General features: G+C 36.6%; 1 protein-coding gene across 1 annotated transcript in view; it reads left to right on the top strand.

Moving 5' to 3' along the window:
• LOC121366208 overlaps window positions 1–23,027 on the top strand; it is a gene marked incomplete at its 3' end in the record, with an annotated part of 62,401 nt that overhangs the window by 22,272 nt on the left and 17,102 nt on the right. The window contains exons 7-13 of the mRNA XM_041490741.1: window positions 8,382–8,495; window positions 9,142–9,264; window positions 13,406–14,011; window positions 14,445–14,669; window positions 16,241–16,328; window positions 17,440–17,606; window positions 18,018–18,158. Coding sequence (XP_041346675.1) covers window positions 8,382–8,495; window positions 9,142–9,264; window positions 13,406–14,011; window positions 14,445–14,669; window positions 16,241–16,328; window positions 17,440–17,606; window positions 18,018–18,158 — 1,464 coding nt within the window. The remainder of the gene's footprint in view (window positions 1–8,381; window positions 8,496–9,141; window positions 9,265–13,405; window positions 14,012–14,444; window positions 14,670–16,240; window positions 16,329–17,439; window positions 17,607–18,017; window positions 18,159–23,027) is intronic.

Genomic DNA, 23,027 nt, shown 5'->3' on the forward strand with positions numbered 1-23,027 from the left:
TACTAGGATGTGTATTATTACAGAACATTACAATGTATGACTTTATCATCCTGCAAAAACCAGGTAGATTGTGTTTCTCTAGTTCTAAGGCTCATTCCACGTTACGCATAAAGTACCCCTGCGCGTGCTGTAACCTCACCGTGGTGCAGTGGTGTAACATTCTTTCAGAATGGCCAATATAGCACAAATTGAAGTTTTGAATAAAAGTCATTATCTATCTGTGATATTTGTATTTGTATTTTTGCAGTTCTTTACACTGTTTTTATTTATATTTTGAATTTTTATATTGATGTTAATTTGTTTGCATTACCATAATTTGACACCCAATAGCCGATGCATTTTTCGTGCTGGGGTGTCGTTAAACATTCTTTCATTCCTTCATTCATTCATTACGCGTTAAGTATTACGTAACCACCAGCTCGCCAGAGGGCGTATTCACTGAGATGGTACTAAATGGCTGCGTCCGTTATATATAATAGCCATCAAATTTAACCGTTTTATTAATTAACTATACGATTATACTTGTTGATATTAAGCAGTAATGTGCATTATATATCGTTGAATATGCACACCAGGCCAAATGCCTTAATTGTCCCTTCCTTTAAATATGTAAACAAAACAAACAAAAAATGAAGGAAAAATATATTTTAGGAAAAATTACATATTTCATCTTCGGGTAAATACACTAAAAGGACATTTACCTCTAACCTATCCCAATATTGAACAATTTAGGTAAGAGATACAATTATTTATTGTGTTGATGGGGATTTATATTTGTACATGGTCTATACGATGCCACTAGAGCCCATTGCTATTTTATCTTATCATCGGCTATTGGATGTCAAACATATGGTGGTTCTGACACTGTTTTTTGTAGGAAACCAGCTGTCACCACATAGGCTACTATTTTACGACAGGCAGCAAGGGATCTTTTATATGCGTTTTACCACAGGCAGGATAGCACAAACCATGGCCTTTGTTGAACCAGTTATGGATCACTGGTCGGTGCAAGTGGTTTACACCTACCCATAGAGCCTTGCGGAGTTGGCATTCAGATTAAAAATGCCTCGTCTGGGATCCAAAACCAGTACTTACCAGCCTGTAGACCGATGGCGTAACCACGACGCCACCGAGGCCAGTTGTCTATAATGAAGTTATGACCTTTACTATACGGCTTTAATAAGCGGTGTTTCTGTCTAGCCTACTAAACAAAATCGTGATGTTGCCCTGGGGAGCATGAAGTTATAATGTGAGATTTCTGTTAACATACATTATATAGGTAAAAACATTCCAAACAATCCCAATGAAACAATTCGTAATAAACACTGAGAAGGCATTGTCTCATCGAAACGTTGATAAGATTCATTAGATGACAATACCAAAACCGTACAAAGTTATTTTCAAAATTCAGACTGATCCCAAAATAGTCTACAATATATCAAATTGATGGTGGGGTTGAGAATGTTATAAATATAGCTAATGGTTACTAGTGATAAAGGTAGACTGTAAAATATTTAGGGAATCAGGTGCATATTTCAGTTAGCTTTTCTAATCAAACACCTGACTTTGGTCCCACTCAAGCCCTAGGCCTCTAGCACTGGCAGTTCTGATAGTGTGTTTTTTTTGCACATGTTTCAGCATTGTAAATTTGTGTAGTTACATGCATATTGTTTTGTTTTTTAAATAAAAGAGGATTTACGAAAACGTAGATAAAACTATAAAAAAGTGAACAGGTGTACAAATTATTACATGAAAATAATGATCTACTTGAGCGCTCGGCTGATGTTCTGAAGTCATAGAACTAGACCCCCCCCCCCCCCCCCCCCTGAACACACACACACCAGCGGACCTTTATCCCCCCCCCCATTCCAAACCAGTACCACACGATGTATATTAAAGGTGATGGCATGTGCTGACATGTCTGTGAGAAAATGTATCAAATATCTTAAATAACCTAGTACAAATATTGAAACGATCAGAAACACGTTTAATATACAGCTACTAATATTTTATGCAGAAAAAATATATTTGATATATAATTGCAATCGTTAAAAACTCTCTGTTAGTCGATAACATCTTTAAAATTGCAGCAAACTCAGGAATGTCCCTCAAGTATTATTCTATTTCATCATTAAAGTCTATTATGGGGTTTTGGGTGGACCAGTATTCGCCTTATTTAAAAATTAATTCATTGAATTATGTACATCCTTCATAGAAATTATTGTACGTCCGTAACAATATACTCTGTCAAGGAAGAAAGGCATAGGCGAAATATTTATGGAATACCTCCTTTAATACAAAGTGGCATAATTATCGTTATTTATGATCGTATCACAGTCAAACTTGACATGAATATGTGACAATGTTCTTGCTATGGACTGAGGCAGTGGAGGCATTTTCATCACCAAACAGCGTCACACGAGGGCGCTGAAATCAGTACCGTGTGTGGCCACCAGCAGCAGCAGTCACTGCACGACATCTCCTTGGCATAGACTGAATGAGTTTCTGAATCCGGGCACGTGGAATCCTAGCCCATTCTTCCTGCAGTGCATGTAACAGCTGCAGAAGAGTCCGAGGCTCTGGGTCACGCTGGCGTACACATCTGTCCATTTCGTCCCATTAGTCCTAGCTCTGGGTGGTAGTTCGCATACATTTCTCTTTTAGAGAGTTAACTTAAATTTTCTTGTTCTACATGCCAAGGTCTTCAGAAAAAGTTTGGGTAACACTTCCAGGTTAAGTACGTTTTCTCAGCAGAGCATATTTATGATTTTTTTGGTTGGCTGCGAAAAGGCTAAAATGAAGATATTAGAGTTTCATGCAATAAATAATTATTTGACACCCATAGATGATTCATTTTGATTTATTTCAATTATTTGGGTGTTACTAACTATATTTTAGCATTATTCATTGACATAAACCTGGGTTGGGGGTACACAATGACCTTATTTTACAAATATTTACTCGGAAATCGCTTTCGATTTGAAAGTAGCTCAAAGTCTAATGGCTTCTCAGTCAACCAATACTGTAAGCAGAGTTCCACAAATTGGCCAAAAATGTCTTTATTAAATGCTCAGAGCAATACAGTTTTCTATTTGGTACCTTGAATTGCTGGATAATACTCATGAGGCCCATTGTATCCCTACCCCCTAAAATAAACACGTTTAGGCATTTTGTTAAATGACCATATCTCCTAAAGTAAGTGCTATAAGAAGTTAATCTTTGTGTCTATAAATATGTTTTGATCTCCCAAAAATTGACTGGTACCATTGCTGTGACTTTTTGGAGTTGACCTAATTAACATAATTCCAAGATGGCGTCCAAAATGGCCGCGGAATACTGAATTAGACATAACTTCGAATACAGAAGAACATTTGCAGTGAAATTATTACATTATTAGTGCAAAAGTTTCAAACATACCGAAATACTTAAGAACTCAAGCTAATCTTATCAGACAATTACATTTTTTACATGAATCTAGTCAGGGCTAGCTCTGGGTGAGAAAAAAATATTTCGCCAAATTGTCCATTAAACTTACAAAATTGCAGAAATCGACAGTTATTTATTTTTTAAAAATCAATTATTACATGAAATTATTTCACCAAATTAAAATAAAATTCGCTATTGGCGAATTTGGCGAGTACCAGAGCTAGTCCTGTGAGTGATGTTTTCTGACACCGACAGAATTTGCAACATTTGACCTCAGCCATCCTGCAAGGGCAAATTGAACTGATACACTTATGACATGAGCATATGACTGACCAATTAACCTCAAGGATTTTCTATGATGTTGCAGGCATTAGTTGACCTTGGTCGTGCTCAAAGCCACAATATTGCGGTTTCCGTGATTCAACAGTTTCAGGGTCGAGATGGCTCTGTGAGGCATGCATGGTTGTATGGGCATTATAGAACGCACGCTGGATATGAGGCAGACCATGACTGGTCGGGGGCAGGTTGTCGAGAGAGCTGCCTTTACTGAAATATGTGATATAACATTTGTCAGCACCTTCACCAAATAATGCTCAGCATTGCGAATCATGGCTGTAGAGAGGGCTGAATATCTTTTCTTTTTACCTGGTAGAGTACAATGGAGTATTGCCGAGATTTAGAAGTATTTCCACGAAGATGACGACAGATTTATTTCTCCAGAAGACAGAAGACGTTTGTTGTTGTTTGAACGCCAGAAAGTCTGTTTTGGTAGCGGTGTTCCTGGTTCGATGGAACTGTGTTCAATTGGTACAGTATTGGTGCACTTCCTTCTCTCATTGTCCTTACTGACGGGTCATCCAAGTACATGTCGAACACATAGTCACATCGGCCAAACTAACGATAAACATCAGAAAATGACATGAAAACTCAGAGGAGATCCTGACAGTTGGAAAGGCCAGTAAAACGAACCTTGCGAAAAGTGGCCACGATGTTTTTAACAAATGACAAGTTTCTCTGATGTGTATATTCACAGTGCTCAGCCTTGAGATGAGTCTCTAATGCTACAGTCACATATCCACCGATTTGGGATAAGGGCCCGTACGGGACCAAATTTCTGGGAAAATTTGCAAAATCTCACTGCGGCCGCAAGGGTGCCGTGGCTATCCTGCGGGTACCTTGGCATTCTTTCCTCGCCATAGGGCGTATCGGAAGCTTTTAGCGCAGAGTTAAAAGTTCCTGATGTGTCGTAAAAATGTTTATTGGCCGTAAACCCGTAGACACGTATACAGCATCGCACGGGCCCAGTATGGCCCCTGCAACATTCGTACGAATGCTGTGAGAGTTTGGCACTGAATTTCGGGCCCCTCAAATCGTACGGCACCCATACAATTTCCAAGATCATCGTACGAGTATCTTACGATGTCCGTGCGAGTCCCTCTCGAGCCCCGTACGATGTGTAAAAATCGTACGGGTATCTCACGGCTCCTGTCCGACTACCGTGCGGCGTCCGTAGGACTATCCTGCGGTACCCTTGCAACTTACCCACGGGCGCCTCGCAATTGGAGTCGAGAAAACTTCAAAAGGCACCACGCGGGCCCCGCTGAATATATGACTGCTACACGGATGCCACAGACACCTGTGATACCGAAATCATAGAATTCCGCCGTAGGTAGAAACATTCGTATGGGGCCTGGTGGATATGTGACTGTGGCATAACTCTTCGAGTAGCTGGCTTTTCTCGGGGCTGGTTATCATCCCGTTGTTGAATCTCAAAATAATGAAAACAACAAGAAACAAGCCACAGCAAACAATCACGAAGATTGCGAAGGAGGTGAATATTGTGGAGAAAATGATTGAAATCGCCCGTGATCGTGGCTTCACAACAAAGGACCTTTTGAAATATGTCACACCCTCTAATCTCCTGTTCAGTGACAACGATATGATGACCAGCCCACCTCTACCAAAATAGGAGGAAATGTTCCGGCCTTTTAAAAACAAGAATCTTCTTCTCGAGAAACTAATCTATCGTCATTTTCGTGGAAATACTTCTGAATCTCAGCAACAGGCCACTTTAATATATGAGAGCAGGTAGTGTGTTATGGATTACAAGGCAAAGAAAAAGATCTGGCCCACCTATCATCATTTGAAGAAGCTGACCTTCGTATACCCCTTCATGTCTTGGATTCTCTTGAGGCAAGACACAAAGTATGTGTCTTAATCTCCATTGATATAGATGTAATTGTCGCCCTGCTCTACCACATCCCCGTATTGCTGCAACACGAACTTAAGGAGCTGTGGGTACGAACTGGAGTGGGACATTCCACTCGGTAGGTGTGTGTCCCTTCCTATTATGTTCGACATCCTGGGTCATCAGCACTGTACAGTATTCCCAGCTTTGGTACAGCCTTTCAGCGCGTGACATCACCAGCAAAGTTGGTACGAAGAAGGCAGCTTTGAAAGCAGAACTGGAGAAGTATATCAAAAACTTTGGGATATATTCAACCCCCTCTACAGTCATGATTCGCAATGCCGAGTATTATTTGGTGAAGGTGCTGAGATACCACAAATGTTATACCACAAATGTCTGTGACCTCCATGCAGAGATTTTCGATTTCAGTAAAGGCAGCCACAGAATCGTGCCTCATATCCAGCGTGCATTCTATAACGCGCACACCACCATGCATGCCTTGCAGAGCTATTTCGACCCTGAAACTGTTGGATGACTGAAACCACAAGATTGAGCACAACCAAGGTCAACTAATGCCTGCAACATCGTAGAAAACCCTCAAGGTTATTTGGTCAGTCATATGCTCATGCCATAAGTGTATCAGGTCAATTTCCCCTTGCAGGATGGCTGAGGTCAAATATTGCAAATTCTGTCCGTGTAAGAAAACATCACTCAATTGCTGTAAAAAAATGTAATTATCTGATAAGATTAGCTTGAGTTCTGCAGTATTTTGGCATGTTTGAAACTTTTGCACTAATAATGAAGTAATCTTCAAATAGTAATATTTAGGACAGTTATCAATGATAAATGACGATAATTCACGAAAGGTTCATTCGTACTATATTAAACACAACGTATAGGCCTGATGTTTTTAATGATTGAACTTCATTCTTTATTAATGTGGACTTTTTGATTGGATGGGGTTTCTAATTATTATCTGGGATATGGTAGGGAGGAGGAGGGGTGCAGAATTTGTGTATCTGACTCTCTTTTTTTTTTAGGTGTCACTTGGAATGTTCTTCTATTTGCAAAGTTATGTCTCATTCAGTATTCTGCGGCCATTTTGGACGCCATCTTGGAATTATGCCAATTAGGTCAATTCCAAAAAATCACAGTAATGATACCAATCAATTATTTGGGGTTAAAACATATTTATAGACACAAAGATTAACTTTTTGTGACACCTACTTTAGGAGATATGGTCATTTGACGAAATGCCCTAAAAGTGTTTATTTTAGGGAGTAGGGATACTGCTGAAAGAGTTCTCTCTGTCGATCCAAAATGGGAAGCATGTGACGTCGAAGAATTTCATCCCGGTAGCGTACAGCTGTCAGGTTGCCTTGTACGAACACAAGTTCACTTCTGCCGGTGTAGGAGATGGCTCCCCACATCACGACACTCCCTCCAACGAATATGTCAACTTGGGCGACGCAGTTGTTGGTAAAACGTTCATTGCGGCGTCTGTAAACACGTTGTCGTCCATCACGTCGCTGTAGAAGGAAACCTGATTCGTCGCTGATCCATACTCGCCGCCAGTTTACCAAGTTCCACCCCTGTACATTCGTGCACCAGCGAACACGTAAATGTCGATGTTGACGTCGCAGGACGGGGCCAACATACGGTCTCCTAGCCCGTAAACCAGATTCTCGGGGTCGGTTCCGAATGGTTTGTGCAGACACCCTTCTCAAACCAGGTATGCGTCCAGCAGTGTTCGTTGCTGTGGCAATTCGTGACGCAAGGGCGGAACCCGGATGTAGCGATCTTGTGCTGCAGTTGTTATGCGAGGTCTTCCACTTCTGGGCCGGTCTTCAGCTGATTGAAACTGCTGGTACCTGTCCCAGATACGTGAAATGGTGCTCTGATGGACCGTGCGACTGCTGACTGCGATTCACCTAACTGGAGGCGACCTATTGCAATGTTTCGATTCGGCAGGCTTAGTCTTGGCATGTTGTAACTCGTCTACGTCGATATGGAAATGAGGTATCATTGCGAGCATTACAGCTTTAAATACCAATCACTACAGCTTTAAATACCAATCACTACCCCAGTCTTTTCCCCGAGTTTCACGTGCATTCGGCAAAATCTGACCATTTCACGCCGATTTCCTGCAATTTTCGCACAACATGTCCGAACGTGCGTTAAATTTGTTTTAGGGTGCATTGGGCATGCTGTCCCATTCCAGGAACATTAACAACCATGGTCATTCAGGAACATTGTACAACAAAACGATATTTTTAAAATGAAACACTTTTCTTCTTTCCCTATCACCTATGCGTTTCTTTTTAGACAGAGTATATTTACCATGCATTAGTTATGTCCAGTTAAATTTTGTTTATGCAGTGATGTGTTTTCGTGTTGTGCAGACTGTATGTAGAAATAGGAATTAATTATGTGACTACTAACGATTCACAGAATTTTGACAATATGTCGATGACACCGGCTTTTCACTAATTCTGCACGTACGTCCACCACACGCCTTTGGACTACCATTACACAATTTCGGTTTACACAAATATAGTTTTAAGTGGCCTAATATAAAAGTTTAACTAATGGTTAAATGAAGTTATTATTAACTTTTACGATTTAGTATTGTAGTCGTCCAATGTGTACGTTCGTCACAATGGAATTTCCCATGGTGGAAATGGCTGACAAATTCTTGCACAAACATCTGTCTGTACATGTTTCAACACCATCTAACTGAATATTGTATATATTTGATTGTTTTCAGCTTGTTCGACACAAAAGACCGAATGCCAGAACGCCGGTAAACTGCGGCAGTTTGAGACGGACACTGGTCAGTGCTGTGATTGTCCAACAGGTCTTACTGGACCTCACTGTGAAGGTAATACTGCCTTCAAAACAAGTATCTATCTATGGTCCATTTAAAAGGACATTCCTGAGTTTGCTGCAATTTTTAACATGTTATCGACGAACAGAGACTTTAACGATTGTAATTACATATCAAATATATATTTTTTTTTGCATAAAATATTAGCGGCTGTATATTAAGCGTGTTTCTGATCGTTCTAATATTTGTATCAGGTTAAATTTCATTTTATTTCCTAATATAATTTTTTTTCGTACCTACGAAGTTATTTGAAAACTAGATCCAGTTTGGTCTTGTTACAAATATTAAGATGACCAGAAACACATTGAATATACAGACACTGATATTTTAAACAAGAAAATATATTTAATATGTGAGTTTAATCGTAGAAATATTTTATTAGTCGGACACATCTTACAATGCAGTAAACTCAGGAATGTCCCTTTAACGTGTTTAACCTTGTAACATTTGGATTGCATTAGCACCACTACTAATAATAACAAAATACCTTCTTTTTTAAAACTGTCACACATTTAGCAACGTTGTATTCTCAACATACAACATCACCGGAAATGTGGGGGTTTTTCCTTTTAGTGTAAACTCAATATACTGCCATGGAAGATATAACACATTAATAATGACGATGTTCCTATTTATTCAGATTGCGATCCGTCAGAAGTTGTGTGCTATAACAATGGTACCCTGATATCGCAACTGCAGGATGGCAACTGTCAATGTCAGTGTACACGTGAATACACTGGAGCCCGCTGTAAACAGACAACTGGTAAATGTGCACACTACAATTTCCCTTTACTGCATGTTTTTTATTAACTAGAGCAGTCTTTGCCATTTTGTTTCAAGAAATTGAACGTACGTTTTATGAAACAATGGTACACATATTTAAGTTCTATTTAACTTTAAGAAACCTTAACAAATGTTTTAGTGACTATGTTGTGCTATTTTTCTATAATTGATAGTTCTATTATTTTGTATTTAATTCCTGATGGTCAACTTTAAAATAACTATGACCTGTTTACTACACTCATGGTATGGTAATAAATATTAAAATTTTGTGATAATACATAGAGTAAGATGTACTTTAAACTGTATGTTTTAAGGTGTATTCGATAGATATTTTTAAATTTGTACGACAAAATATTTATCGCAGCCAGGTCCGTATCTCTGCACAACACATAGCTGAAGGGATATTTTGACAAAATCGTGATTTCATGCATCATGAATGAATGAATCGATGAATGTCTAACAACACCCCAGCACGAAAAATACATCGACTATTGGGTGTCAAACTATGGTAAAGGCAAATCTAAAGTGATGATCAACATCAATATAAAATGTCAACAGTTATATAAAAACAGTGTACAGAACTGTGCAAAAATACAAAGATCACAAATGGGTAATATTAAAATTTAGAATAAAAGTCAGTATCTCGAAGAAATTGTAATAAAGTTCTGGATGGAATCGAAAGGATTCCATCACAGTTCTTTGTCTAAGTATATCTTTTCGAGATTCTTTGAGATGAGGACACTCCACCAAAATGCTCCAACTCAGATGGAGAATCTTTCTTCAAAATAAATGAATGGGTCATTTAATATAAAATCCTGGCGACCCTAATATATATATATATATATATATATATATATATATATATATATATATATATATATATATATACGCCGTTAAGGTTTCTTGACAAGGTTGGATATTGGCATGGATGAGAAAGAAATATTTAATGGCACGCCAGCACATGATATTTTTAAACCATGGTTATCATATGTCCTCTCTGTAAGGTATTTCGACACTTAGTTTGTAAAATGCAAAAGGAAAATTGTTGTCAGCATAGTAGCTGCTCCAACAAAACAGCGACAAGGTATCATTTATATACTCTTCCCCATTGGACAGGGAAATACATACCACAATCTTTAATGTACCAGTCCTAGGCACTGGTTGAAGTAAGAAAAAAGCCGATGGGTCCACTAAGGGCAATCAATCATATATCCCATCGCATCTACCTGTACCACTGAACTATGCTGACATGAATGAACTACTCTACTAGTCTTATCATATATAAATTGTAAATAAATTGCTGGAACTGCAGTTTGAAAAAATAATAATAATATAAACTAAGTTCCCTCTATGCTAAGTAAATTAAAATATTTTATTGCGTATGGTCATAAAACATTTACCGGTATTATATTTATTACAATAAACAATTCTTATTACAATAAATATATATATTATATTATATATATATATATATATATATATATATATATATATATATATATATATATATATAATATTCAAGTTGTCTACACAATACAGACATAGCTAGTTTATAAGTTTTAACTGGTTGTAACATATGGAAGCCATGTTTAAAAAAAAAAAAAAAAAAAAAAAAAAAATGAAAGAAAGGAAACTACAGGTATGTGGTGTCAGACATGTGGTTAATGACCACAAATATATTTTAGAGAGGAAACTATGGACAACTATTTTTTATTAGCACCAAGGGATCTTTAATATACGCATCATCCAACAGACAGGATAGTACATATCATGGTCTGTAACACCAGTTGTGAAGCACTGGCTGGAACGAGAAATAGTCCAATGATGCCACTGACAGGGATCGATCCTAAATTGACCGCACATCAGGCCAGCACTTTACTACTGGGCTACGTCCTGCCCCAGGCAAATTAATTTAGTTGTTTTTTTTTTTCTCTAATACACATAGTAACTATTCAAACTAAAATAAGGCAAAATGACTTTCCTTTTTAACTAGTTTCTCTGTGTCTCTGTTCAGTTAATATTTTCTCAACTGCGTGTTTCTTCTGTAGAACTAAATGAACTCTGCAATCACTTCTAATTAAGCTATTTACGTAACCAGCATTTATTCAGCAACTAGTTAACAACACACACATTTTTCCACATTCTAAAATGAATGAATGTTTAACGACACCCGAGCACGAAAAATACATCGGTTATTGGGTGTCAAACTATGGTAATGGGAAAAACAAACTGATGATCAACATCAATATAAAAATTCAACAGTTAAATAAAAACACAGTGTAAAGGACTAAAAATACAAATATCACAGATAAATCAAATTAAAATTTAGAATAAAATTCAGTATCACGTACACACTGTAAGATAAGTTCTGGATGGAATCGAAATGATTCTATCACATTTGTTTCTCCAAATATATCTTTTCGAGTCTCTCTGAGATGAGGACACTCCGCCAAAATGTGGCGTACCGTCAGAGTACACTGACAGTGTTCACACTGAGGTGGAGGATCCTTCTTCAAAAGAAATGAATGGGTCAAGTACGTATGACCGATGCGAGCACGACACAAGACAATTTCATCCATCCTGCACTGGTTATAGGATGACTGCCTCTCTGACAAGACTGGCTTGATAGCAAGAAACTTGTTCGCAACCGCACCATCGAAAAGATATATTGGTTGATACTATATTTAAAATCAGTATACGGTACACCAACTCTGGCATGAGGCAAATCCAAAGCAGGCTTGGCAGCTGAATCTGCCTTTTCATTGCTCCTGATGCCAACATGGCTGAACACCCAACTAAATACAATGTCGTTATGGGCAATGGATAAAATGACACACTTTCGTGTCACCATCCCAATTAAGTGATGGCCCAGCTTAATATTGCGTAAAGCTTGGAGACACGAAAGTGAGTCGGTAAAAATAATAAATTTGGATGCACTAGAATCCTTTATTTCTTCCACGTCTTTTATGACTGCCCAAACATCAGCACTAATGATCGATGCCGAGTCAGGCAGTCTCATGGCAAGTATTGTGTGTTGTGAAAAAAACTGTGGCACAAGCCAGAGAATTCCCATTCCGTGATCAGTCTATAAAAACAGAAATGTAATCACTATACCTGTCTTGAATTTCCATGAAAAACTGTTTATACACAACAGTATTTGTACGATCTTTCTTCAGATGCGCAAGATCAAACACAATTGTATGTGGTGTAATACACCAATGTGGTAAAAGAAAATAGGAAGGAGTTTCCAAAGTGTCAGTTAAATCAATGTTGGAAAGCAAAAATAACCACTGAATGCGAAGACCAAATGTACGAATAGCATTTGGCCTTGCATCAAACAACTTCATATATTTATTATCAAGCATGTGTAAGATGTTTTGGTAATGATTTAATCTTGGTGGCATACTGTAGAGATACCTTATTTAAGTGTTTGTTTAACTTAAAAACAAAGTAACAAAAAAGTAAACAAAATTGTTAGTGACTATGTTATGCTATTTTTCGGTAATTGTTAGTTATATTATGTTGTATTAAATTCCTGATTGTCAAATTTAAAATAACAATGACCAGTTTTCCTGCACTCATGGCATGGTAATAAATATTACAATTTTGTAGATACGATAACATATAGAGTAAGGTGTACTTTAAACTGTACAAATAAATATAAATCTTTTTAAATTTGCATCGTAAAATAGTTATCTCAGCCAGGTCTCTATCTCTGCCAGCACATAGTCAAAGTGACATGTTGAAAAAAAACCCTGTGATTTCATGCATCATGAATCACTGAAAACAATAATACCAGATATTTAAAGCACAGTTTGAAATTTCATATTAAGTATTATTCCATGTACTACATTTAGATAATTTTAATATAAATGCCTTGACATTGTTATCATCTCTTTTCGTTTTAATATTTTATGTGAAAGTTTGTTGTGTGAAGTTTCATAAAATGTTAACTTTCATATATGTACAATGGGTCAGATTTGTATTAATGTTTACAGATAAAACAGTTTGTTTTAACATATGACTGTATTGCCTTGGTGTAATAATGACCGTGGCCATTCACCGTTTCAACTGCAGATTAGGTACTGCAATGAATAAAAAACTTCTTTTTTATTTTGTAGAAACTAGAAATTATACAGAAAAAATTCATACCACGATATTCCGAAAATTGGAAAGATGTCTTACTGACCCTGTTGATATCACCGTGATTGTAGATGGGAACATTCTAAAGGACTCGACACCAAAAAAGAATGAAATATTGCGCTCAATACAGGACCTACTATCTTACTTTGGCAATGACCGAGTTGGGTTGTTAACATTTCATACTAACAAGGTTATACAAATCGATAACAAAATATATACTACTGACCTAGCGTTCACTCAATCTCTACACAGACTGAACATTGAAAGTGGCAATTTCACCTTAGCAGATGCTCTAGATGAAACCCTAACAACACAAATGACACTGACCAATGGGAGAAGACTCAATGGTATAGGTATTGTTATAGTTATCGCTTTCGAGTTAGAGAAAACAGCAGTTGATTTGGCAGCTAGCAAAGCTCGTGCCCTTCATGAAAATAGTATCCGTGTCATTGCTATATCATTACATAAAGGCACAGATTTTACACAGGTTGCTGGGGACACAGAAAACGTGTTACAGTTTGATATGCTGGGAGATAGGACAATACCCGCGTTTGGACAAACAACTGCACTTTTAATTTGCAAAGGTTTGTATTAATAATATTTATCTTTTTAGCATACAATTTAGGATACTATCAATGTAGTATTTTTAGGGGTGTGGTAAACCTGAAACACTCACTCTGTCATGGGAATGTTATCTTTACGTTGTGTTCCTCGGGGAGGGGGAAGGGCTGTATTGTAACTATACTACTACGGCTAACACTAATAATATTACTACTACTACTACTGCTAATATTACTACTAATACTACAACCCCAACTACAAAAACTATTACTACTACTACGGCAACTACCACAACTATAACAACAATAACCATCATAATCATCATCATCATCACCATTAGGTTTTCTCAAATTATTAAATATAAAAGCATCAACATACCAATTCCAAAAATTTAAATCAATATTTTATTTCCATACATCTATGACTGTCAAAAACATTTTACTGCAATTGGTTTAGTTTGTGATTCAACGTGGACTTTCTACAAAGGCAACTGCTACAGACTTTATGCAGCAGACGAAGGGGAGACGTCGACCAATTTTTATGATTACAGTGGGATTCATTGGATGAATGCAAAAAAGAAATGTTCTGAACAGAAAAGCCATCTTGTATCCATCAGTGATGCAATGGAAGAGACATTTCTGATAAACAGTATTATAAAGATACAAGGCGACATTCACATTGGTGAGTAAAAACGAAATATTATTTTCTGCTTATCTGGAATAACAGTATATAGGGGATTGTCAAAAAAGAATCTTAGCATAAATTGTGTTAAAATCTTAAAACACATCACTTGTAAAAACAACAACCCACAAACGTATTACCAGTATTTAATTTAAATTTAGGTTTATCGTAGCCATTTTGCATTTTTGGGGGTTATAGTTGCTCATAGCTCGACATCTAAAATGATTGAAGCTACATATTTAATACTAAACCTACATTTTAATACTGTATAAGGAACGATATTAGGGTGTATCACGCTTCAACAGAAGCACCAAATTATCCACAAGGTCACGTGGTTCTGTTAACCTGCATGGTCAGGTGGATTTGATCGAAGTGACACACAGTTGGGTGTCTTTTGTTATGCAATGTCAGTTTTGTTGGTTTTCTTTCTAACCTTGAATGGAACATTGTGGGTACCACCAATAATTAAAAGTTATTTCCCTGACAGTTGCGTTTTTCAATCGTCTGTATCGCATGTGCGTGTTCCATAGATAACATGGCTTAAAAGACATACATACAACATTAACATCTCGCTGACAGTATAGAGAACATGTCCAAGTGTGTGCGTGAGATCGTCATTGAAAAGAGTAAAAGGGTAATTTTGATTTTATCGGGGGACGGTCGCGAAAATAATTCCTTGCGAAAATGATGAAAGCCTGATCATAATTATTTTAGCCGCGAAAATATTTAGTCAGATATTTAGGTTTAGGTTAGTCATTTTAGAAGCGAGTTTTGAATTCTCAAATATCCATAGTTTAAACACTAGTGATGAGATAAATTGAATCTAAGGAACATGAGAATAGTATTATAATTCTTACATATACTGAAACAAAGAATGAACAAGCGAATGAATGAATGAATGAATGAATGTTTAAGACACTCCAGCACGAAAACTACATTGGCTATTAGGTATAAAAACTAAGGTAAATTAAAACATGAGGTTTTTTTGGTGGGGGGGGGGGGGGGGGGGGGGGGGGGGGGGGGCGGCAGTATTGTAACTGAACCTGTTTCCTACATCTGTACATTCTGTGCATCTCTCATTTAATCGCATTTGGTTACCGTTCATTAAGTTTTTCTGAGCTATACCATATAATAATAATAATAATAATAATAATAATAATACAGTAAACAAAACAAAACAGCTTATTTACTTGTTGAAGTTACTGAGGTACTACTATTATGGATACCACTAATAATAGTAAATAAAATAAAAATCAAGTGATGAACGACATCAATATATAATATAACAGTCAAATTAAAACAGTGTAAAGACCTGCGCTCAGAAAGAAATTTTAAAGAAATTTAAATATATATTCCAACTAAAACGTATTTACGAACCTTTAATATCATGTGATCACCATACATGAATCTACCAATCGGGTTCTTGTAAATTGATATCTGACAGTTGTGGGATATCGCTGGGTGGGTGGGGTGTTTCCTACCACAATTGTCAAACCGTGTTCTCTACAATGGATATTTTGTGACTAAATGACATTAATGTTTGTCACTTTGTGTTTTTTTATATGTTTTAGGGCTCAAGCGATCTGGCAACACTTTTCCAAAACATTATCAAGGCATGTATAGGTGGACTGATGGAAAACCACCTACGTTTATGAAATGGTAAGGGTGTGTATGATTTCTCTAAAGAAGATACACTGATTATATTTTACGACATCAATTATATTTAAATCCATGAATCACTGTCTTGTAATGGTGATGTGTAGAGCATTTCTCCCTAATACACAGTGATAATTGTTGCAGAATACATTATAATACAGTTTTCAACTGATATTTATCTATCACATTAAGTTAATATAACTAAATACATACACATTATAAATACTTGCTTTGTTAAATTGTCTGTTTTTGCATTATTGATATTTTGAACGTTTCGTCAGTATTAGCATGTTTGAACATGATAATCATTGACATATTTTCTTTTCTTGCCTGACCGAGTTGAAGGATATAGATCATGTTTCTTATGTCGTGATCGCATCTGTTTCAGTATAATTTTAAATTCTTTCATTTATTCTGAATACATGAACATTATAAATACCTGCTTTGTTATGTTGTCTATTTTTTCATTATTGATATTTTGAACGTTTCTTCAGTATTACCATGTTTGAACGTGATAATCATTTGACATATTTTCTTTTCTTGCCTTACCGAGTTGAAGGATATCAATCATTTATCTTGTGTTGTGATCGCATCTGTTTCAATATAATATTTAAGTCATTCATTTATTCTGAAGAAGAATCCTTTACCTCAGTGTGGGCATTGTCAGTGTACTCTGACCGCACCCCAGATTTTTGTGGAGTACAATCATCTTTTAGAATGAATGACTGAATGAATTAATGTTTAACGACAGCCCAGCATGAAAAATACATCGGCTATTGGGTGTCAAACTATGGTAATGCAAACAAATAAGGTGGTGGTCAAAATCAATATAAAAATTCAAGATTTAAATAAAAACAGTGTAAAGAACTGTACACAAATACAAATATCACAGGTAGATACTTACTTTTACTCAAAATTTCAATTTGTGCTGTATCGGCCATTCTCAAAAAGAATGTTACACCCCTGCACCACGGTGAGGTTACAACACGCGCAGTTCTGTTGAAAGTCTTAAGAGATACTACATTTTAATCTAATTATTAATTTATTAACCTGTGATATTTATTTTTGATCGATTGAAGTTTTAATTTGATGTTATTTGTCAATATGTTTTCAGGTGGAGAGATGCAGTGTCATATCAGCCAGATGGTGGTGACATGGAATCGTGTGTGGTTTGGACAAAGACTTCTGATCTCTCATGGTGGAAGGACGTTGGGTGTGGTGCCGCTATTGGCAAGGCATTCATCTGTGAAACGGAAGCAAGAAACAATACCAAACAGATGGGTAGGTTAAGAATATTGTTAAAACAGTTTATTAAACATATGAAAAAAAACAAAAAACATTTGGATGTAGAACAAAATGTTAAAAGGTTTTAGAAATGAAACTAAAGGTAACGCGTTTTAATGTTAAATATGTTTAAAAAGGTCCTTTGTGTTGTTTTTAACAATTGTGTTTGTTGTTTTAGCCTTATATTCTAAGTATGACTAATCTAAATTATGAATGACACAACTAGAAAGGTATTAAAAATACCAAAACTGTAATGTATAAATACATATGAATTAACCTGCAGCCTTTACTATCACCAAATCACTATTGTGTACTATATGTTTGACTAAATATACTTATTTTATTGAATTGTATATAATGGTTTATTCCACATTGTGATATTATAAAATGCATACTTACAAACAACAGTTAGTCCAACTGTCCAAGTGCCAACGCATGTACCATCCATAGATCGGCTCTTAAGCTGCCGCAATGGTGAAATCATTTGGGAATCTCGGAAGTGTGACGGACATCCTGACTGCTTAGACGGAAGTGATGAACAAAGCTGCGGTTAGTTGTAGTTGTGTTTTGTACTTTCTGATATACGTGTGAAATAATCCTGAATTAATATATGAGGAAACGAACCAACCAACTTACAAACTATATAATAGTACACATACATCTTGAACTAGTTTTAATAATCAAATTTCTTTTAAATATGCAGCTTCACGTTGTATTGTCAAGCAGACTAAAACATAACATTATTATAGGCATGTCACATATACTCTTCAAATGATTACCGATGATTGGAACAGAGATCAGCTTTAAAAAATGACCGCTTAGAAAACAACGTTCATGACTGCACAACCTAACACCCAGTCATAGCCGACAATCTGTAATTACAACACGGAGTATCCCCATACACGTGGGTAGGGGGTCATTCACAATTTGACATATCACAGAGCCATCAATAAATCTGTTTGAGTGATTACTACTGTTCATTTTGTTGAATCTCATGATTAATTAACATTTGTTCTTTGGATTTTATGCATTGTTTGTCTTTGAATTAGTGATGTGGCGTCTATGTTGTGAAGAATGCTTTAGTGCTATTGGCATGCTTCAAACATGTATAATTCAACATGACGTAGCCAATATGTTCGATGTTTCGCCATATGTGATTTGCATACTATGGAACAGATAGCAGCAGACCCAAAATGTCGATGATCGACCCCGTTCAGTGCGTCTCAGGTCAACCACATGAGATCCTGATTCATCAGAACCCAGGCTCTACGACATCGATCTTAAACAGCGAAGCAAATTATTGCACTGTTATATCAGGCTACTGGTGATAAAGTGACGGTCATACGATTACAAATCGCCTACATGCAGCTGATCTGCATGCTCGCGGACCACGCATTGTCACCAATAACGAATCGAAACATGATAAACAGATGGCAATGGCGTACACAGCGTAAATACTGAGGAATCGTCGATGGTCTCCTGTTATGTTTTTCGATGAGTCCAGATTGACTGATCTGGACTTCGTGGATAGGCATGTTCGCATTTGGCGGCTTGCAAATCAACGCCAAGCAAACGTCAACCTCAGGTCACCTGACGGTTACTGTAGCTGAACTTGGCCAGGTGCAAGAGGAGTGGGATAGACTTCATCCAAACGTCATTGGGAGGTGGATACATAGAATGCCACAACAAATAAATAAATGTTTGACAAATCATGGGTTATTACCCATTATTGACCAAAATACGTTTGCAGTCATATAATCTGCTGCCAACATGAACTGTTGGTTGTCGTGTCTTCCCAATTCCATCATCATCAGAATGCATCTTATTATTTTGGCATCTAATAGCTGATGATTAATAAATCAATGTGCTGTAGTGGTGCCGTTAACCAAAACAAACAAAGCGTCTATTCTTAGACGTAGTACTAAACCAAATAACTTCTGGCTGAGTCAAAGTTGGAGGTGCACCCAATTTTTGATAGAGAAGTGAACACCACAAGTCCTGTGATTGGTTATAAATGTGAGTGTGTTGGTTGTAAAAAATAATAGTTTCATCTGGGTAAAAAAAAAAAAAAGCAATTTTATTTCATCTAGTACCAATGTGTCAAGTAGCCTTGTGCTTGAAACATGTATGGGGTACCTGTAAAAAAAAGTACTCGAATTTTGTGCGGAACTAGGGTATTCATAGACGCTACCCGTTATCTCAGAAACGAGCAGCTTGACCCCATTTTTTTCTGATTCACTTTAAGTGTGAGGGGTGGTAGTATTTATATCCGTGGCGTTTATGTCGATTGATACGCTGCAGATAGGAGATTTAGCCACATATGTTACTATTGTCTATGGGATTTGATTTGGTAGTATACACCCTATAGCACATATTCAGTGCATAATAAAACATATTATGATTTTGTCATTTTATTTAATTAAATTATACTGGTTGATTAATTAGCCATCACTCGACCATGCAAGTTCACAATGACCTTGACAATAATCTCTGTACATGGCTCTGAATGGAGTTTGAATCAAAGTTAGCACTGAGGAAAAGTTGGTTTTGGCCTATAATTCATACTGTAAAGATTTCAATAATTTCTTTTTACATGGTATTTGACTTGCCATATACAACTGCTTTTAAATATGGTATTATATATTATAGGCAACCTGAACTAAGATTTTAATAGCAATTTATTTTTATATTAAAAATAGCATGTGCCAATAGTGGGTTAATGTCTTTAGTTCCCATTAACATAGTTAATTTTTCATGTATGAAATTCTGAAAACTCAAATTTGTAAAGAACTTGATTTTTATTGTCATTTTGAGATATTTATAGGGTGCTAAAGTATATTTTAGACAAATTTGTAGTTTTATGCAAAATTTAAAGTAAATTTGAAGAAAAACTTTACCAAAAACATAATTAAATTTGTTGTCATTATTTTGCCTTCTGTTCTTATTTATACATAACAATAAGGTTGTTAAACATATATTATTTAGATCTTCAGATCAATTTTTTCCTTAACAATCACTTAGTTAGCTCTCATGAAGAGCATTTTGAGTTTATACTAGATTTAGGACCAATTTTTTCAGATTTGATTATCTGCCTTGGATTAAGTTAATAATTTATTTTATTGTTAAAGCTGTATTACCTAATGTTACTAGCTAAATAAAATGCTGGATTACAGATTGTAGGAATACACCCAATATACATATTGTATTCATCTGGATTAGAAAATAATGCAAGAAAGTAAATGTTCGGATAATTTTGTCATTTTAAAATGTTGTCATTTTCAGTAATTAATCAAAAATAAATGTGTGAAAGCTGCATGATAATTCCAGATATCACAACTATTAAAACCTCCAACTACAGTAGGCTATAAATAAAATATAGTCAGGAATATAGGTGGCTGGCAATGGTTTTGATGATTCATTATGAAATTCAGCATGGCCGATGAATTTGAAATTTCCACACCTTGTAACTTCAAGACACCCACACCCAGCATACAGGATTTCCTCACAACACTAATGTTCAGGACATTAAGTCATTACTTCATACAGGTACAGTTATGTTGGTGTTTCCTTCCTAAGACAGTGCATTGTTTAAATACTGATATTTCTTTGATGTGCCTGTGAAAGCTTCATAATCTAGGGGTCAATCAAGTGCATGTGTTTTAATGAAATTCTTTAAAGGAGTAGAGGTACGCTGACTATCTTTTTTGTCTGTACATATATACCTGAGTACACCCCCCCAACTGAAAGTAAATATCTTCAGAAGTTTTATTTTAAAACACTTTGTTGTTTAATATGACATATTGCATCTATACAAAACTGTGTATATGCCGTTTGAGATGTACATTATATTAGGTTGCACTGTAGAAACAACAGTTTCAGTGACGTTGTCAGTTTATGTCAGAATACACCAGACCCTGGTTGTCATAAAGACACATAGCTGGACACTTTTTGGAAAATGTATCTTATCAGTATAGGTAGTACTAAACCAAATAACTTCCGGCTGGGTCAAAGTTCGAAGTGCACCCAACGTTTGATAGAGAAGTGAACACCACAAGTCCTGTGATTGGTTATAAATGTGAGTGTGTTGGTTGTAAAAAATAATAGTTTCATCTGGTGATGCTTGGCGGAGGTTCCTCGTCATCGAATCTTCCGATGATGGGGCCCTCCAAAAGTTATCACCATTTGCTGCTCAGAAAGGTATTCAAGGATTGGCTGGTGAGCCAAAAACTGTAAAAAAATTGAGGAATGGATCGCTGTTAGTAGAATGTTCCACAGCGTGCCATTCCATGTGCCTTTTGAAGTCAAGTTATTGTGTAACATTTTAATTAAAGTCACTGCACACACGTCCCTTAATTCATCAAACGGCGTCACTCGATCTCGAAATCTGGAAGGAGTTAGTGAAGATGAGATTTGTGAAAATCTCTCTTAACAAGGTGTCACAGTTGTCAAGTGGATTAAAGTGCGTCGAAATAACGAGATTGTTTCGACCAACACTTTGATTCTTACGTTTAACAAGCCACTCCTTCCAGAATCTATCAAGGCTGGGTACTTAAAAATACCCGTTGTACCTTTTGTCCCCAACCCTTTACGGTGCTTTAAGTGCCAAAAATATGGCCATGGACAAAATATTTGCCATGGTAAGGTGACATGTGCTCGCTGTGGTCAGTTTGATCACGATAGCAAGACATGTCAGCTTGACAGGGTATGTACTAATTGCAAGGGTAAACATTTTACGTACTCTCGAGAGTGACCGAAATGGAAACTTGAGAAACAGGTACAGCAGATAAAGGTTCAAAAGCATCTGTCTTTTCCCGAAGCCAGAAAGTTCGTTGAGACCAAGAATCCTGCTCTATCAGGAAAGTCCTATGCTATAGCTGCAGCGGTTTCCACAACAAGCACTTCGGTTCAGACAGATCTTACCTGGCCAAATAATGCTGATCGATTTAGAAAACTTTCAGACATTGAAAAGGCACAAAAACAGGCAACAAAATCTGTTATCAAACATAGTGCTAAATCAATTCAGGTGTCTTCAGATTTTTTAAATCTGCCAAAAGTTTCTTATATTGCGTAACCAGGCCCCAGTAAACCTTCGAAAATAAAAGGCACCAAAACATACAATAAAGATGACTTTTCGGGACGCTTAAAGAAATCTGAGCAGCAACCGCTGCCACTTTCAAATCTTTATGAGGCTTTGGATGATGTGGACAATCAAACAGACCACGTCCAAAGCCTAAGACAATGCCCATACTCCCGCCCAATGGAAAATAAAAGTGTACAATGGAACTATCGTGAGCTTAGGCCCAATTTTGATGAATTAAGTATTTTAATTCAAAAACATATTCCTCTTGCAGTGTGTCTTCACGAAACTTTCTTGAAGGACACTGATCATATTTCAATGAGAGGCATTAACTACAAATT

The sequence above is a fragment of the Gigantopelta aegis genome, unplaced genomic scaffold, assembly GCF_016097555.1.
Source record: "Gigantopelta aegis isolate Gae_Host unplaced genomic scaffold, Gae_host_genome ctg5005_pilon_pilon:::debris, whole genome shotgun sequence".
Classification (NCBI taxonomy): Eukaryota; Metazoa; Mollusca; class Gastropoda; order Neomphalida; family Peltospiridae; genus Gigantopelta; species Gigantopelta aegis.